This window comes from Cyprinus carpio, chromosome B15 (genome assembly GCF_018340385.1).
Source record: "Cyprinus carpio isolate SPL01 chromosome B15, ASM1834038v1, whole genome shotgun sequence".
NCBI lineage: Eukaryota > Metazoa > Chordata > Actinopteri > Cypriniformes > Cyprinidae > Cyprinus > Cyprinus carpio.
The window spans coordinates 10,865,856-10,885,336 of NC_056611.1; the positions used below are offsets into that span (position 1 = coordinate 10,865,856).

The 19,481-nt window shown below is 34.6% G+C and overlaps 1 protein-coding gene across 1 annotated transcript in view; it reads right to left on the reverse strand.

The window, feature by feature from the left end:
• scn4ba (sodium channel, voltage-gated, type IV, beta a) overlaps nucleotides 1-17,850 on the reverse strand; it is a 30,107-nt gene extending 12,257 nt beyond the window's left edge. Inside the window, exon 1 of the mRNA XM_019119836.2 lies at nucleotides 17,005-17,850. Within this exon, the coding sequence (XP_018975381.1) occupies nucleotides 17,005-17,095 (91 nt within the window). The 5' untranslated portion in view covers nucleotides 17,096-17,850. The remainder of the gene's footprint in view (nucleotides 1-17,004) is intronic.
• Nucleotides 17,851-19,481: the final 1,631 nt, after the last annotated feature.

Here is a 19,481-nt window from a genome sequence, read left to right on the forward strand (position 1 = left end):
CAGCTCCATAATGAGTTGTCTTGGGAGGCGAAATTTTTTTTAATATAGCCACATCAGGCAAAATGTCAAAAGGGCTTAAGTTTTGCAGAATAAAAAAATTGACATGGACGAAACGGCTCCGCGGCCGGCGCCGTCTTTGATTCAATACAAGGACACGTTGGATCGCTGTCATAGTTGGTCGCTTACTGGATACCACCATGCTTACCCATTTATAGATCTTATCTTTATAGCCAAATTGTTTGCCAGATTTTAATTATCAAAAGTGATTGCCAATTTAAATGCTTTAATGACATTACGAAATAGCCTAGGCTAATTACCACCATATTAGTTCTGATACCAAATAAAGTCAACTTCAAAAATAGGCCTGTATCCATTGTGAACATATTTTATTATCAGTCTTAAAATGTCCATAACATAAAATCATTGTTGAGCCACAACATTGTCAACATACCATAGTTTGACTTGTACTGCGCTGTGCTGATTTCTAAAGATTGCTACAGTGGCAGCGACTAGCGTCTTAAGCTCAAACAACGCTAAGAGAGAGCTTACGAATGGTCCAGACCAACCTTACAAAAGTATGACTTGCAGAAGATATACTTAGCGTACAAACGTCTCGGGAATCGTGCCATAACGTTAAGAGAGAGGTTAAGGAATAGGTTAAGAACTACTTAGCAATAAGAACGTTTTGGGGAACCGGGCCCAAGACAGTATGATATTTTTTACTTTTTTTTTATTTAGTACTTCATTCAGTTCATTCAAGAGCAAGTAATGCAAGATGCATGTTTCAAATCACCTTGCATAACTCACATAAAATCCATAATGTTTGTAGCAGTATTAATTCAGTGTGTTATCAAAAGGCATGATGAAGGTATTACTTGGCCATAAGGTTTTGTGCAAAAACAGAGTTATAGTAATGTACAGGCTCCACCATGGTAATACCTCTACATACAGTATCACATGGCATGATGTAATGTAAAATTACAAATTTGATGCCATCTGTCTCCCTTCTTCTGATACATCAGTACAAATAGCTGATCTAATAGATACTAGCATCTAAAAAATAAGTGCTAGTAGCATGTAAAAAAGCTAGTAATACATTTTAAATATTAAATGTTAAAACGGCTTGCCATAGGCTATTTGTATCTTACCCTACAGTACATGTTAAAGTGCCAACATCAAGCATAACAGTTCACAAACGTTACATTCATAAAATATGACAAAAAGAGCCATTCAATATGACATTCAGAGTTGTTTTCTGACCCCAGCTCTGGTATTTGTAGCATGTGTCTGAGAGCCTTTGCGGGAAGGACTATTTATAAATGCATTCATCTAAGTATTTAATTTCAGTGCATATAGCAAGATGTTCTGTGGTGTGCTAACTTTTTGTAAGTGTAATTGACTTAAAATTTCATCAGTTTTCGGCGGTGCGATAATTTCTCTAAAATGTTTCTTCTTCTGTAAAGAAGTTTTGAGACATAGTCAAACTTAAGGCAAGCAGTTAAGATCAAATAGCCTTGTACAGCACTATAGATGACACCAGTCGTTAAGATCCAGGGTTCAAGAAAGATAACGGTCTCTTCACCAAGGTCATATGCCTGCCTCTGTCTGCCGCTTTCTGGCTATTGACACATTTAATTTCTCACACAGTCATAACACTAATCAAAGTACACTACTTACACAAATAATGCATAAAAAAACGAGAGTTCATTTCTGATCCTGTCATCACATTGACATACACACATCCTGTACGAATAACTGATGCACAAAAGATGCTGTCTGATGGATGATCATTCTCTTCTCCTTTTCTCTCCTATACTCTCCTATCTAGAGATGTTTTCTTTCTGTGGCCATCCTCTATCCTTCTGTGAACTTTATGTTCTGATCTGCTTTAAAAGGGTCATATATAAAATTTTTGTGCCAAAATAGTCATATTTTAGCTTTCATGATGATTTTGAAAAATAAAAGTAGCATTTATTGTATTTTTTAGATAATGTAAAACAGTATGACTGGTGTCGAATATCTCTCTTTCTCTCTCTCTCTCTCTCTCTCTCTCTTCTCTCTAAAAAATAATACTTACAAGTATTAGTATAATAAGTGAAAAAGGGTCCCACAGACCCGGACACCATACAAGGGTTAAAATATTTTTCTCTCAAGCAAAATTCCTGATTGCATGTATTTTTATAGTTAAATGGCTGGATTTCACCTTTGGAAATTCTCCGAACAGTGGTAATCTTGCTGTGCATTATTAGTATGCTGTTAGACCAAAATAATTAACACAACATCAATTATTAGGCCTTCTATTATTATTAGTGTAGTAAATGTGAAATTGAGAAAATAAATTTTTCTGTTTTGGCACCTATTACAAGGAAGTGTTTGCAAACATTCTGCTCTGAGAAAGAGCAGAAGAAAGAGAAACGCAAATGCAAACGCATGTCTGTTTCTCTGCAACCTGGCAAAGCATTTTATTGCTTTTCATCACTCTGTTATAGAAAACAATTCATGACTTAACAGCCCAGTGGTTTTGGTAATTAATCTAACCAAAGCAATCGTGGAACAAGTGCTGAACAAGACTTCTCAGTGCTGTGGATAGCACACCTTCAGCAGTGTGGATCAACTCACATTCACGCATCAACAAAACTCTACTCACCCAATGGCGAGGAAGCAGAATAGATGTTATTATTGCTAAACAACACCACAAGAATGCAATGCTAATTTGGGGAAAGTCTGCCAAACTTTGCTGTTCCTTGTTCTGCATATTTAATTTCATTAATTTAGCAGATTTAAGAAGAACACCAGCGACAGAAACCTCAGGGAAAGAAATGATGTCTAAATCAATGGATTACTTGTATGTGTCCATCATAAGACTTGGTGCATCTAATCTACAAGCTGTTTTAATTAAACTCGAACCTTTATCACCTTTTTATCCTAACAAGAACAATAAACAGTGATTGAGAGACATGAGTATGGCTTGAAATACATCTCTGGATATTTGCATTATAAAGCATTTTGTCAATTGTATAATAATCAAATAATCAGTATTCACAATACAGTGAGCAAACAAACACCCGGATGTCCTGTGTAATGTGATTTCTATTCATCAAAGAATTCTAAAAAATCAAATGTATCACAGTTTCCACAAAAATATCTTATAGTACAAGCACAGTTGTATTCAATATTAGTAATAATAAGAAATGTTTCTTTAACAGCAAATCAGCATAATAAAATAACTGAAACTGGAGTAATGATGCTGAAAATTCAGCCTTGACATCAAAGGAACAAATTACATTGCACAATATAATAAAATAGAAACAGCTATTTTACATTGTAATAATATTCTAAATATCTTACAGTTACTGTATTGCTGATCAAATAATTGCAGCCTCTGTGAGACTCTTTCAAAAACTAAAAAAAAAAACAAAAAAACAGTACATACAAACTTTTATATTTATTTAAAAAAAACATATTTGATTTTATATAATTGTATTTTCACATGTAAGGTGTAAATCAAATTCAAAACTCTTAGTACAAAAATCCAACTTGTAACATTGTTAGTCATTCTTTTAAAAACTGATCTATGCTTTCATTGCAATTATCATAATCATTGTTTCAAAACATAATATTATTGTAATATATATTGAGAACATTTGATTCGATCACCAGAACAGTATGATTTTTTTTTTTTAATTTAGCACTTCATTCAGTTCATTCAAGAGCAAGTAATGCAAGATACATGTTTCAAATCACCTTTTCATAACTCACATAAAATCCATAATGTTTGTAGCAGTATTAATTCAGTGTGTTATTAAAAGGCGTGATGAAGGTATGACTTGGCCATAAGGTTTTGTGCAAAAAAAATGTCCTCACTGTGCCATATCACTGAATCTATACTGTAGCTGAACTTTTCAGATGAAAGCTGAGTTATAGTAATGTACAGGCTCCACCATGGTAATACCTCTACATACAGTATCACATGGCATAATGTAATGTAAAATGCTATATTTGATGCCATCTGTCTCCCTTTTTCTGATACATCTCTGATCAGTCTCTGATCACTTTCATTCCTTTGTATGCTGTGTTCACAAATTGCAAAACACACAGTTTGTAGGTGCACTTTTGATGATCTGTTGTGATATTAATAGTAGGCTAATAAGAGTTTTGAAAATGTAACAATGTAACAAGCAAAACATCATTTTAAATACGAATGCTTTTGTTTCAGATCCAGTTCATTGTAATCCTTGTCTTATACATAATAAACACTCATGGCTATAAAAGGGAGTTTAAATCTCGGGAGACTGATAGAAAGAGGAGTCAGTCATTGGTTGCATTGCACTTGTTGAATTGCTCAGTGTCTTAACAGCTACTTTGTTTCCTTTTACAAAAGAACTGACAAAAACATTCTCAAAACAGGACTTGAGACTGTGACCAGCCTATTCTGCAGACACTGAAAACCCCACAAAAAGAGAGCATTTATGACAGACCGAATGAATGGAACAGAGACTATTAAAGGGATGGTTCACCCAAAAAATGAAACTGAGTATAATTGCAGTGAATGGAGCCCCTCTTTCTGAATCCAGAAATCCTGTTTTGGGATTCAGAAACAGGGGCACCATTAACATTAAATATCAGACATGCCTAGGATGCCCTAGGTGGGGAGTAAATCTTTGGCTAATTTTCATTTTTGGGTGAACTATCCCTTTAATGGCCTCTAACTAGAGGTGTTGAAATTAATCGTTGCATTGATGCATCGCGATGCGGATGAGGACGATTCTTCATTGATGCAGTAATATACCGTAATCGATTATACCTTACAGACGTTTATCAATCCAATATTTTTTTTAAAAAATGCACCCACTATTTCTAAATTCAAGATCTGGGCACATTCTTTGGGCAGGTGTGAATGCTCGGGTGTGCGCCAAAAGTGGACCAAACAAGCGTACTGAGACCTCCTTGAAGAGGAGATACTGTATATAGGTAGATATATTAGAGAGGGAATGATGGTTATATTCATACATTTTTGCGTGTGCCAGGATAGCTATAAAGCCACAATAAGCTTGCAGAGCGAACTTGTCAATCCATCTTGATGAATGACACAGAGGAACGTAAACAGGTGAACTTTGACAGATAAGAGGACAGCTTTACTAACATTCGTTGGTACACTTTGCAGTGATGCCTTGTAAAACTGAACCAAACCAAGAATAAAATTCAACATTGTAACAAATTAATCTCTGTTTCTGAACAAAGCAAACGATCTACAGGTCTAAAAACTCCCAAAGACTTGGCTGTTTGGATTGAATTGGAAGTTGAATAGATCCAGAGACCAATTCATGCACACCAGCCAGACAACCACAATACCCATGTCATCTAACACAGGAGTGCCTTTTGGAGAGTAGGCAATAAAATAAAGAAGAGATGGACTTATTATTGCCACACCTACTTTACTTGTACATTAACTGTTTTCTGCCCCGTTTCATAAGGGGCCAGTGTCTCTAATAAACACCTAATGATGAATTCCATAAACAATGCTAAATAGCAAACAATATCATCAAAGAAACATGAGAACTGCCAACCAATATATGAAAAAAAAAAGAATTCATATTGCAGCTATAGTGCCGTCATCCTGCAATCAGAGGTCACTCATACAATGAATAACATAAAACATTATATTTACATTACTGACAAAAAATAATAATAATAAAAAAAAAATGTTTTCATTGTAAAAAAATGTACCGTTCCAAAATAGTAGCTAGAACATTTGACAAGATATGAAACATTTGAATAATTGAGTGTTCAAACAAAACACTTGATATATATTTGAATTTATTTTCCCTGTATTCTCTGTATTTCAATAGTTTTGATTATCTCCAGTCAACCACTTTGTGATGGTCCATTAATATATTATTAACATATTATCAGCATACTGAGCAGATATGTAAATTAAAAAGTAGTACTTAGTAAGTTCAGGATATCCTTGGTCTAAAAAGTTACTAGTAACTTAAAAAAAAAAAAAAAAAAAACATACTCGATTTTTATTTTTTATTTTTATTTTTTTTGTATAGTATAAGTAATTAAGTATAATTAAATGCTGACCCCAGCTCTGGTATTTGTAGCATGTGTCTGAGAGCCTTTGCGGGAAGGACTATTTTAAATGCATTCATCTCAGTATTTAATTTCAGTGCATATAGCAAGATGTTCTGTGGTGTTCTAACTTTTTGTAAGTGTAGTTGACTTAAAATTTCAGCAGTTTTCAGCGGTGCGACAATTTTTCTAAAATGTTTCTCTTTCTGTAATTATGTATATAAGTTTTGAGACGTAGTCGAGCTTAAGGCAAGCAGTTAAGATCAGATAGCCTTGTACAGCACTATAGATGACACCAGTCGTTAAGATCCAGGGTTCAAGAAAGATAACAGTCTCTTCACCAAGGTCATATGCCTGCCTCTGTCTGCCACTTTCTGGCTTTTGATCCTTGTAGTTTCTCTTATAGGTGGAAGACTAGTCATTGTGGTGCACTTATTGAAAAAAATAAAATAAAAATTACAAGTATCATTTTTCTTTTGATAATAAGTGAAAAAGGGTCCACAGACCCGGACACCATACAAGGGTTAAAATATTTTTCTCTCAAGCTAAATTCCTGATTGCATGTATTTCTATATTTAAATGGCTGGATTTCACATTTGGAAATTCTTCGAACACCGGTAATCTTGCTGTGCATTATTAGTATGCTGTTAGACCGACATAATTAACACGAGGGGCGGACTTACCCATTAGGCAAAGGTAGGAGACTGCCTTGGGCCCCCAAAAGCCAAGGGCCCCCTAAAATGCTTTTCATATACGAGATCCGCATTAAGCGCGGCCACAGGAACGGTTGCTGTTTACAGTGTTTATTACCACGATAACCGTCTGCATGTCTGAGTTGAACGTGCTTTTTGTGAATCCTGCTTGTAGCAAATGAAAATATTATGCATCTGAAGCTGACTGCCACACGAGCGCGAGGTCTCTCTTTCCCAGTGCGCCCGCACACCTCTCTCTCTGCGTATGCTTCATTCAGCGAGTGGGTGAAAGGAGCTGAGCTTTCAGTTAAAACACAGATGTGTTGCTTCTCTAATTTTACATGCAAGTATAGCCAAAATCACAGCACAGCCATTGTTTTTATCTTATGCGTAGCCTCTCTGATTTTATCAAACGACGGCACGATTATAAATCAGGATTTTTGTGCAGATTAACATCTTGGAAGGGAGAGCTGGTTAGTCTTAATGGGTCTCATTTCAGTCACTATTTCATATGCATCCCATTGTCTGACAACAGAAACAGTCAAATATATAAATGAAAACAGTTTTGAGAATTTAGCTGATTCAAAATACAGTATGTGGCACAGAGAGGCAAACAAATGTAATAATAAATATAAATGTACATTTTGCATGTTCAGAAGAAGTGAGCTGCCCTGTCGTGTGAAAGTGCAAACAGGTTTGTGTAAGTAAATTGCTCAGTGCAAAGAAAGAGAAGTAATAGGAACATAGTATTTCTATATTGTTGTTTTTTCATGTGTCTAATAGACATGGACAAGTTCTTTGAAAAACATCTATGACCTATGAAACATGTCTACTCTTCATGCTCTGTTAACTATGGTTTTACTAATAATAAATATATATTACATAAAGCATCCATATTTGTCCATGCCCATGTTGATTAGATTAAAAACTTGAAGCCCGGTTTCACAAACGGTTCATAGCTTAAGCCAGGAATAGGCCTTACTTAAATTAAGATATTCAAGTAACTTTTACAAAAATGCCTTAGAACAAAATGTTACAGGTGTGCATCTTGACACAGAACAATGATTTTTAAGATAAGTCAGAGCAAGATATTTTCAGTTAAGACAGCTCAAACATGCATTTTAGTCTGGGACTAGCTTAAGCCTTGTCTGTGAAACCATGGGGAAAGTATTAAATTCAAGTTTTTATATGAATAAACCTCTGAAGGGAACCGATTGTCTTCAGAAAAGTTTTGATCACATTTTCATTTTACCTGATAAAGTATCATTTATTAGCTGAACTGCTTTGTTTACAGCCATTACTGGGTAAACCACTATATTTCTGATGTTCCAAAAGCACCTCCTACTGGCAGAGAATGAATGTGCATTTTCAATAATCCAGTCTGCAGTTTTTGTTCAGACCAATGTGAAAATTCACCCACATGAATCCGTTTTAAATAATATAATAATTTATACTTCCAACACATCTTGGTTCAATTGTGAGGTTTATCATTGTATAATTTATTTATTTTTTTTGTTAAAACTTGCATCTCAATGGTAAATCAATTGCAATTTCGTGATCTACAACATGAAATAATAAAAGTGTTAAAGTATTATTAGTGCAATGTGAAATTGAGAAAATACATTTGTCTGTTTTGGCACCTATTACAAGGAAATGTTTGCAAACATTCTGCTCTGAGAAAGCACAGAAGAAAGAGAAACCCAAATGCATGTCTGTTTCTCTGCAACCCGGGAAATCATTTTGTTGCTTTTCATCACTCTGTTATAGAAAACAATTCATGACTTAACAGCCCAGTGGTTTTGGTAATTAATCTAACCAAAGCAATCGTGGAACAAGTGCTGAACAAGACTTCTCAGTGCTGTGGACAGCACACCTTCAGCAGTGTGGATCAACTCACATTCACTCTACTCACCCAATGGTGAGGAAGCAGAATCGATGTTATTATTGCTAAATAACACCACAAGAATGCAATGCTAATTTGGGGAAAGTCTGCCAAACTTTGCTGTTCCTTGTTCTGCATATTTATTTCATTAATTTAGCAGACTTACGAAGAACACCAGCGACAGAAACCTCAGGGAAAGGAATGATAATTAAATCAATGGATTGCTTGTGTGTGTCCATCATAAGACTTGGTGCATCTAATCTACAAGCTGTTTTAATTAAACTCGAACCTTCATCCCCACAGTCTCCATTCCGTTTCATAATTTCCACTGCCATTGAGTTTGGATAAATTCCTCAAAATTCCTACAATGTTTTCATTCAGTCACTGTGGAATTAATTAATTAAAAGCCAACCCTTATTTTGGAATACAGTACCTGAACCCTAGCTACCTCCATCTCTGCCTCTCTTTTGTTAAACAGTAATTTCTCGGTGACCAGTGTTATTTATTGACACACCATTTGGCGTGGGTGACATGCCATTCTATGTGCCATTATGGCATTATCAACACCAGTGCAGGCTGAGAGAGTTCATGATAATCACTGTTGCTTGTTAGAAAAAAAGTCTGGATTCTTAGTTGATATGTGGTGCATTACCTCAAACATTATACTTAATTGATTAAAAATTCTACATCCTAAAAGTGAAGGTATTATATCTCTAGGTCATGTTCTGCATGTGCGCACAGTTAAAGAGGTATTTATGCCAAGGAACGATATAAAGTTTTAAACGTTATAATTCTATGAGAATCCTCATTACTTTTTAGAACTATTTTATATTTATTTTATTTTTTTATGTGAATGATAAAAAACTGACAGCTGATCAGTATCCAACACACTTTAAAGAGCTTGAGTGTTTAAAGCAGCAGACGATGCAACTGCAGCATGTGCTTGTAAGAAACAGAATATTGTGTCTTGATATTTGAATGCCAATACAATGTTACTGTATTGTTATCTTTATGGTTTTCGTGCTAGGTGTGAACAGGCATTATGTGCCAACTCATTTTATTGATTAATCAATTATAATTTCTGCCAATTAATGTTTATTGTTAGAAAAAAATATATATTTTGAATACTGAATTGTTGGTGTTTGGTAAATAATCGAGTGATAAAAAAAAAAAAAAATAATAATTGCAATACTGTAAAGTAGCATAAAATATTTGAAACTATGTAAATTCAGTATTTCTCTCCTTTGCCTTCTGACAGGGTGAGTTTGGGTGGTGACAGAAGGCGAGAAAAATCTAGATGCTCTTTGACTATGGAGCAGATTTTTCCAAGTTGTCAAGGTTGATAAAAACTCACATGCTTCTTTTCTAGAGAGGTATTACAGAAACAATCTCTTTTTATAAAATAGCAAATAATAAAATAATGCCTCTTAAATGCCAATAAATACAAATTCTTTTAATACAGTAATTTCTGCCATCTGACCAGCCTCTCCCTGTAGTTGCAAAGCAGGATGTCAGTAAATAATTCATCATCTCAACTCAAACTTCTTTCTTGCTGAGGGGACTGTTTCAGCATGAGTTCATTTTTACCTTCTGGTGAGGTCAGCACGTGGGTAACAATCTGATTTATCATTTAGTTTTTCATGCCAATTCTTTAAAGTGTCTGGAATTCTGAGCGGTGGTTTCCCCCCATCTGCATCCACATAAAAGTATGCCTACCCCTACACCCTTTTTTCTCTCTTGGCCAATTTTCCTTGTAACTCACTCTTTTCACTGCCCTTCTTGATCCCTCTCTTCATATCCATCCTCTTTCACTGCATGCTTTTTCTGCACCGTAAAAATCCTATCTAACTATCTTATATTATATTATGTCTAATGAGATGGTATTATTTTGGTGCTTTTATTTCGGTGCAAAATGGGAAACATGTAATACTACAAAATAATGCAAAAATAATTTATTAAATAGCATGCTAAATATGAAGAGTTTGGTTCCAAATGCGATAAATGCCATTTAAAAAAAAAAAAAAAAACAGAGTTTCCGCCAAAACCAGTATTGTATTTGGTCGGTATTGAAAAGTCCATTTTTAATTTAATGCAAAATGCGGTATTCGCAGAGTTATTTTTTTCCAAACCGCGACAAACGCCAGATTCCTTTTCTTTTTAGAATGCGATATATCCGCTCAACCCATCACAGCGCACCATTCCACTCACTGTAAACAATAACAACCAATCACAGCGCACCATTCCACGCACTCTAGACAGTAATGGCGGCGCTCTGAATACACCTGGCATCCTAGGCCCCGTCCCAAATGGTGCACTTTTACTCATTTTTACTCAAATTGATCAAAATGGATTTATTGCGTTTTGGAACCAAACTCTTTTATATATTCATATTGCAAATTATATGGTGACTCATACTTTACACTGTAAAAACAAAACAAACAAACAAACAAAAAAATCCCACTCACTTTAGCTTAGAAACCAGTTCAGATGCAGCCTTAATTTTTTAAGAATAATGAAATTGTCTAATAAAATAAAATAAAATAAAATAAAATCAATCTTGTATAACTTTTTTATACGAGAAAGTAAAAAAAGTTTGTAAAAAAGTTGAGTTATGAGTTAAATTATTTTGCTGAGTGGCAATAATGCCAAAATGGAACGTTACCATGACAATACATAATGTTTACAGTATATATATATATATATATGTATATATATATATATATATATATATATATATATATGTGTGTGTGTGTGTAAAATGCATGTTCCTGATACAAGTTTTTGTATCATCTACACTTTTGGCAGGGACCATTACCATTGCTTCTACTGTAGCATTCTTCCACACTCGTTCTCTACCCCTTTTTCTCTCTATACCTCCATCCACCTCATTTGTTTCCACTGGCCCTAATTCCCCCTGAGAGTGCAGTCTACAGGAGAGGGAGGAGCTATGGCTTACAGTAATGCGTCAGCCTTTTCTCGTTTAATGTACTGACTGCAGCATTGCGCTGAGACGGGAGCTCATCATTTTTATCATTTTACCACAAGCCACTTTGTCAAGTCTTTTCCATATTTATTGATGGATGACTTGCAAACAGATGGTCCAGCTTGTTAATTGTTTTTATTTTTTTTATTTATTTTATTTTTTTTAGACTGGATGGGCAGTCCATTGGTTGTGTAGATTCCCATAGGAAGGACAATTCACAAATGAGATGTCTTATCTAAATAAATTGTTCTAGATTCTCTTCTAGATTCTTATACTTCCAAGATTGCTCTCCTGAGACCTCTTAATCTCACATGTTTCACACTAGAATTTTAGTGTCTCAACCTGTGCTCAGGTTTGCCGAATGATAAACTATGAATTCACAAGTCAGAGATTTCAATGAATTAAAAAAAAAAAAAAACATTAATTGTCATGTATTAAAGTTATTAGTTTCAACTACTACATTCATAGGATTTATGAAATAATTGTATTTCAACAATGGACTCATTTGTTCTTTTTGTCGGAATTATAGGAGAAAAGAAATGTGACAGTTAAATAATGAAACATGAATAAGAACTTTGTTTTCTGAGCAATAAAAGAGCAACCTGTGGGTTGAGACTTATTTTAACTAAAACAAACTAAAACTATTAAAAATAGTTTTTTGTTCATTTTAAATAAAGCCAAAGTAAAATATAAATATTGAATAAATAAATAAATAAATAAATAAATAAATAAATAAATAAATGAGAAATGTTGCCATGGCAAATAACTTATATAAATAAATGCAATTTTATTTATTTATTTATTTATGAAAATATATATGACAAAAACAAAATTACTAAAACCTCAAAATATATATATATATATATATATATATATATATATATATATATATATATATATATATATATATTATATCAATAACAACAAAAAAAATCAAAGCACTACGATAGTATATATAGTATATATATATATATATATATATATATATATATATATATATATATATATATATATATATATATATATATATATATACACACACACACACACATATATATATATATATATATATATATATATATATATATATATACAATAAAATAAATGTTATGCATTATAAAATTTGAAATGTAAAGCTTAAAATAGAATGACATTATTGTGTTAGATCTGATTCACATAATATTAATCAGATCTTCCCCTTAAATCTACACCCACTATTCCACTGAGTATCACTCCAGAGAACAAAACTAATTAAAGCAAACAACCCCCCTTTCTCCCATCACTCTGCCCCTCATAAGCATCTTTCTCTTTCCCTTATTCAGGCCATCAATTTTCAGCCAGCTATCATATCTCATTATCTCTATCCCTGATAAGACATTCCCTTGACTCTATGTTAAAGTTCCTCATTGCAGTGTCAGGGAATGACAGCAAATAATGTAACAGTTGTGAGCCGATTTTGTGCAATTTTATCTTATATGTGCTATATTAGTGAGCTATGCTACTTTGGAGATGCCAAAAGGTCAAATGTGTTATATCTTGAAAAAAATATATTTTGGAAGATGAAGGGACATACGTAGCAGGAGACCCACTAAAAAAAAAAATTAAAAAATAAAATAAAATAAAAAAAGAGGAAAAAAAAAATATTCTGTTAAGTTAATTTAAAATGAATGTATGAATGTTTGTTTACATTTAACAGTGATCCTTTTAATGAAAGCCATATTGATATGTGTATGCTGTTGATTTATTTAAATAGTGATATACTTCACAAATATACATTTTTAAAATCAGTCATAAGATGCCAAACATCACGCCAATTTAATATATGAAAGTACTTAGGTTTCCAGAAATAAAAACTGAAATGATGAATAAAAATCACTTATGAATGAAACAATCACTTTCTGAAAATATTACTGGATATTTTATATGCAATAGTTATATGAAATTAAGGTATTAAGATTAATTTTGAATTAACCGATTACCACTTTTTATCCTATAAATATTTGACTTACCATGTTTTTTTCTTCATATGCAGTATGTATACACATTTGCAGGTTCATGTCTAAGTATAAATTTTCTTTGAAAAAATATTGATTGTTACAGTTTAGGAATTGATACTGGATGAATCAGAAAAGGACATTTTTAACCACCCTTTTGAATAAAATGCATTACAAAAAAATTTCAGTATATATATATATATATATATATATATATATATATATATATATGTATGTGTGTGTGTGCGTGTGTGTGTTGTGTGTGTGTGTGAAGCCATATGTGGCACCCACGTAACATATAACATATATTTGAAAACATTGCATTTAAAAACAGTTTGCATTTAGAAATTTCAATACCTCACCTTCCATCCCTGGGAGATAATCAATACCCATAATACATATCCACAGACACTAATGTGCAGTGGTATAAGGTTCATATGGCTACTTAACGGGGCATGGGGAGTGAAGGGAGAAAGAAAGTGAAGTTGAGTGAAAGAAAGAGAGAGGAGAGTGATGTATAACTATATCTACTCTATGTAATAGGACTCCATGTACAGCCTGTGACATCAACATATCATAAACATACTTCAGAGCCTTCAGATCTTACTGCTGGATTAAACCAAAGTCCCTTTAAGGCCAGTCAGTCCACTCGGTGGCCAGAGGGCTGCTATTTTAGAATCATGCAAGTACAGCTGGGTCATTCTCGATGGAGAAACTGTACAAATAAGATGTACGATTGATTAACACAAATCTTTTCACACAGCATTAGTATTGCAAGCGTGGCATGATTTAGCTTTTAACCTTTGGCAGTTCACCACTGCTGGTAGATGCTGTTTTATCATTATCATTTTTGAATAATAAAAATAAAAAGTTTCTTCATAGACAGCCATTTAAAAGCAAACCCTGTAAAAAATATAGTAAAAACAAAACAACAACAAAAAAAACACTGTAAACTTTGATTAAAATTTGTCCCTTTTATTGCTGTAAACTCTTAAGTAGTATGGCTTTTGTTCTTTATATTATTTATGATTAAAATCTTTAAATGTTAAATGATCTTTAAATGTTTACATAGTTATATTATTCAGAAATTCCAAACAAAAAAAAAAGTGTAGAGAATGTCCACACAAAGATACATAAGTAAAAGTTCAAGTGGTTAAATGATGTTAGATTGTGTCGTGCTAATTCGCATGTTCATGATGTCATCATATTATAAAGTCAGCCCTTTACATTTGTGCTCACATATTGTATTTTAATACATCCAAATTCCCAATAAAGCCGTTCTTATGTACATCTTTTCTTCTTTTTCTGGAATGAGTATGAAATAGCATCACAATCCTGATTTATAACCACTACATTGCCTGACTTGATTTTATCTCATGCATTTATGAATTTCACAGCACACCCTTTGTATTATATTCTCTTCCAAGGAAAGAAACAAAGGCTTGTCGAGAAAATTGCTTGATTTGTTATGTGCTTTTTGAAAAATATACTAAAAGGGGTATAAAAGGTCATTAAATCTTACAGCTGTTGTGAAGTTGGCAACACTGACAGCAACTATGTACATATAAATAAGATACTTTCCTCGCAATCAGGTGGGTCCTATACTGTCATGTTGCTAATTTTCAGAGATGATAAAGGTTCTGCCTAGGGGTCCAGACGTGAGCTCCTAATCATGTTTGTCCTAATCACTCTGAGGTGTGAGGGACTAGTGTCGGAAGAGGAGATACCACAACTGCTCTTCACATGCTCTGCATGCCATGACATTACACACGTGTGCTCTTGGACTATTTATAGAGCCCTGTTCTTATCATATTGCACAGGATTAACTGTATTGACATTTCATTTTATTCAAAATATTAGTAAATACAAGCAATGTCCATTTGGTACTATTAAGACGCTGTATTGTTTGGTACCAGAACCGTTTTAAGAGCCATTTTCAACATTTAACTTCTGTCTTTCAAGATCTCCCAGGCCTCTGAGAAGTGAGTAAATTCTTTTCTTTCACAGCACTGATGCAGTATCAATTCTTTGATTTCAAAAGAATTCTGTGTTAAACACTATAGACTTTTAAATGACAGTTTACTTATTTTTTTTTTTTTTTTTTTTCTTATGGCACGGACGCAGACAGATCTGATGAACTCTGATAATATATGAATGAGGGTTGTTTATATTGCAATTAACCTCACATTCTATCATTTGCAGGCACACCGATAGGAAAAATTGTAATCAAACCACCAGCAAAACTGTGTCGTTTGTCAGAATGATGATTCGCCCCTAAGTGGTGCACCTTCTCATAACCTGACGGATGTGCCGCGAACATATAGCAATATATCATACCTCCCAGAGTCCACTGGGAACTCTGCAGAGGATGCATATTAACCATCTGAGTTCATGCTATAAAGGAGAGAGTGAAAATGACCTAGTTTAACGGCCTCTAATTCACCTTCACAAGCAGTAAAGAGAACGGGGAGGGGGGCTTGCTTGGAAGAACCGGGCCCACCTGCTCAAAAAGAATTCATGTAATTCAGTGGCGAAATTCAGTGAGCTCAGCATACTGTTGTGCAGTGTGATTCAAGACTCACACAGCGCGATACATCATAAAGACGCTCTAAAACAGAAAGCCACACGTCCCAAAAACATCCTGCAGCTGAGGTAAAGTGAATGCCTTTTACAGTGAGATCATCAGATTTTGATGTAAAAAGTATGTGCAGGAAAGAGTAAAAATGGAGAAGGTCTTTCATGGAAGTAACCAAAATGTACAAGATTTGTTTAAAGTTCCAGAATCTGTCGCCGTTAACAATTAGACGCTAATATGAAAATTAGGGAGGATGTGTTCACCCTTAAAATCTGCTTGGCTACGACCCAGTGCAATGGACATGGCTGGAAGGACAATTGGGAAGAAAAGGCAAAGTCACTAGAGTATTTCAGTCACTTATTGAGATGGATTTACTGTGTTGGAGGTGAAGATGTTAAGTACGATCTTTGATAGACCTAATGATTGCCATCAATATCGACTAATTTAAAACATCAGATGCCAACATGATCATGCCTCCTTGATATGAACTGTTCCATGTATTGATACTTTACTTTTTTTTTCACCCTCTATCCCTCTCGTTTCACCAGAGTTAAGAGAAGCAACCTAGTCTTCCCAGAATATATCCTCTCGAGACATAGAAACCTGAGATCTTTCAACAAATCAACCCCCACAAACAGCAACAAGTATATAACCCGGCTTGTTTGGTCCTCACGACTTGTGCAAGCCATGCAAAAAATGCAGCATTTTGGCAGCCACCCCACTAGGCAAGCGTAGGATGGTGGGCTTAGGAGTAAACAGACAGAGAGGGGGACAATGTAGGGGAATGATTGCAAGAGACTTACCAATCAGAAGTGTGACGACCAGACCGGCGTGGACAACATCGCCGGACCGCGCACACCTGTGCAGGAATGATCTTCTGTCTTGCAACTCCATGCCAGACTGTCTGCCCACTTGTGCCTGCCTGTCTGTCCCTGGTTAAGTCTTCTGCTGTATGTCTTGGGTGGGATACTGTAGGTCTGAGGGGCCACAAGGGACCCGACACGAAATTAGACTTTCAGCTTGAGAAGTCTTGCGGAGTACCTTCCTGTCCTCGATCCTCCTTTGCAGTATGTCCCAGTAAGGGAGGGAGAGGGAACTAGAGAGCGAGAAATACGGAGGCAGCACCTGATCCGTTGCTTGATCTTCAGATCAGTGGCTCTCAGTTGCCGGCAGTGTCTCGCTGATACTCTGTCTCACTCAACGTGGTTGTAGACGCAGGAAATGCTGCATTCATTCAGCGGCAGCTGTAGCGCAGAGCTCCACTTTCAGTCTGGTTCTTACCCCTGAATAGGTACCGCATGCTGGGATGAGTGGCTAGAAGAGGGGTGGAGGGGGGCGGTGTGTGTGTGTCTGTAGCCGGCGCAGGAAAGAATGAGCCACTGCAGAGGCATGGGACGAGTGAGAGGGAAAGAGAGAGAGACGGAGAGAAATAAGGGAGGGCATGAGAGTGTGTGAGGTGGGGATGGGTGTGTGTTGTGGGGGTGTCTTATAGACTAATCACATCTGTGGAGATCATAAAACCTTCAGTGTGTCCCTTTATAGCCTGTGCCTGTGAGCATGGGACTCTTTATTCCTGCCCCTATCTGTTTCAGTATCGGTGTATGATTGTATGACTTCAGTTCAGTCAGTTCTATTATCGTTATTTTGCATTTACTGCTGCCTTCTGTGTTTTATCTTCCCTACTTTTCTGTTCTAAGTTTGTTGAAATGCCTGCAAAAATATTTTATTGCTCAGAGGTTGCTCTCTCACATCTCGGGAGCAAGGTCAGAAATTAAACATAACACGGGGCAAAAACTGCACTAAATGTGACAAAAAATGACCCAGATAATTAAAATGTGGGGTCCAAGATGTCCCTCTAATAAATTACCTTTTATTTATCTGTTGTATAAATTGACATAGTTTAACATTCATTCTCAAGTTGTATTTTAAGCCTGTCTTGTTGTGGGTAAAAAAAAAAAAAAACAGGAGTCTCATATTTTCAGACAAATAAAATAAAATAAAAAATCACTAGTAAGAGAACAAAAAAAAAAAAAAAAAAAAAATAAAATAATAATAAAATAAAATAATATAAAATAAAATAAAATAAAATAAAATAAAATTAAATTAAATGGTTGGTTAAAATGGTTAAATGGTAGAAAAAAAAAAAGATATCCATCAACCTAGGGCATGTAGACAATATCTATTCCTGAGATTGCTTTGTACTCTCTACTTAGTGCACTATGTAGCATTCGTTATACAGGGAATAGTGATTGAATAAGTGAGCAATCTGGGCCAGCAACAGTGTCAGTGAGGGGGTCCAGGGGGAAAGTATTGTTCCTTTTATTAAAAAGGTTAATTTCTGACAATTCTCAGGAGTGTTTCCCTCTGAAGTTTCTCCTAAAATTCCATCAGAGAAATTAAAATAGACTCAAATTGTCGCTATACAGTTAAGGAAACTAGCAAATTACCAGGCATAGCATAGCCTTTTGAGAAATGTTTGAGTTAATTTTCAAATCTTTGGTATCTTGGCAAATCTGAGCATAGGGACCTCCTTTGAAACTCTGAAGACGACTTAGTATATTATATTATTACACCCACCCCCCTCCTGTGAATATCTACCTCTTTCTGTCTGTTTCTCTATTTGGAGCTTTGCCAGGCCTTGAGTAAAACTAACCACAAACCACCCTACAATGCAGGACTGGATCAATGATTAAGGTTCCAGGAAGAGAAGCTGGATCAAACACCACCTAGTCTGACTAAAATACTATGATAAATGAAGTAATGGACACTTGTGAGTCCTGTAGTATCCCAGCTGAGCTCATACACAATATAAAAAATATAATATGCACAAAATATAATACCACTTTATAATCTCTATAAAAACACACACAAACATTTTTTTTCCACATAGAGGCAATATAAGGCTTGTAAACAAATGACTGGCTGTTGAAACCTCTCTCTATGACACTATTTATATCCTAGGCCTCATAATTTAATAAAGTACATAACTTATTAATATTATTTAATTATTATTTATTAAAGAATGTTATTAAATGAAATCATAAAAAAGCATTATTTTATTTTATATTTATTTTATTCCTAGCACTAGATTTATCTAATTATGTCAGTGGCTATTGCTTATTTTAGCTCAAACAGTGATTGCATTTTCCCTATTAAATTCATGATTAGATATATAATTTTTATCAATCATTTCACAAGCTCCATGGATATATTATTATGCCAAGAAAATCTCAAGGTAAGCATTCTGTTGCCTCAGCTTCAGACGACATGCTCATAGACT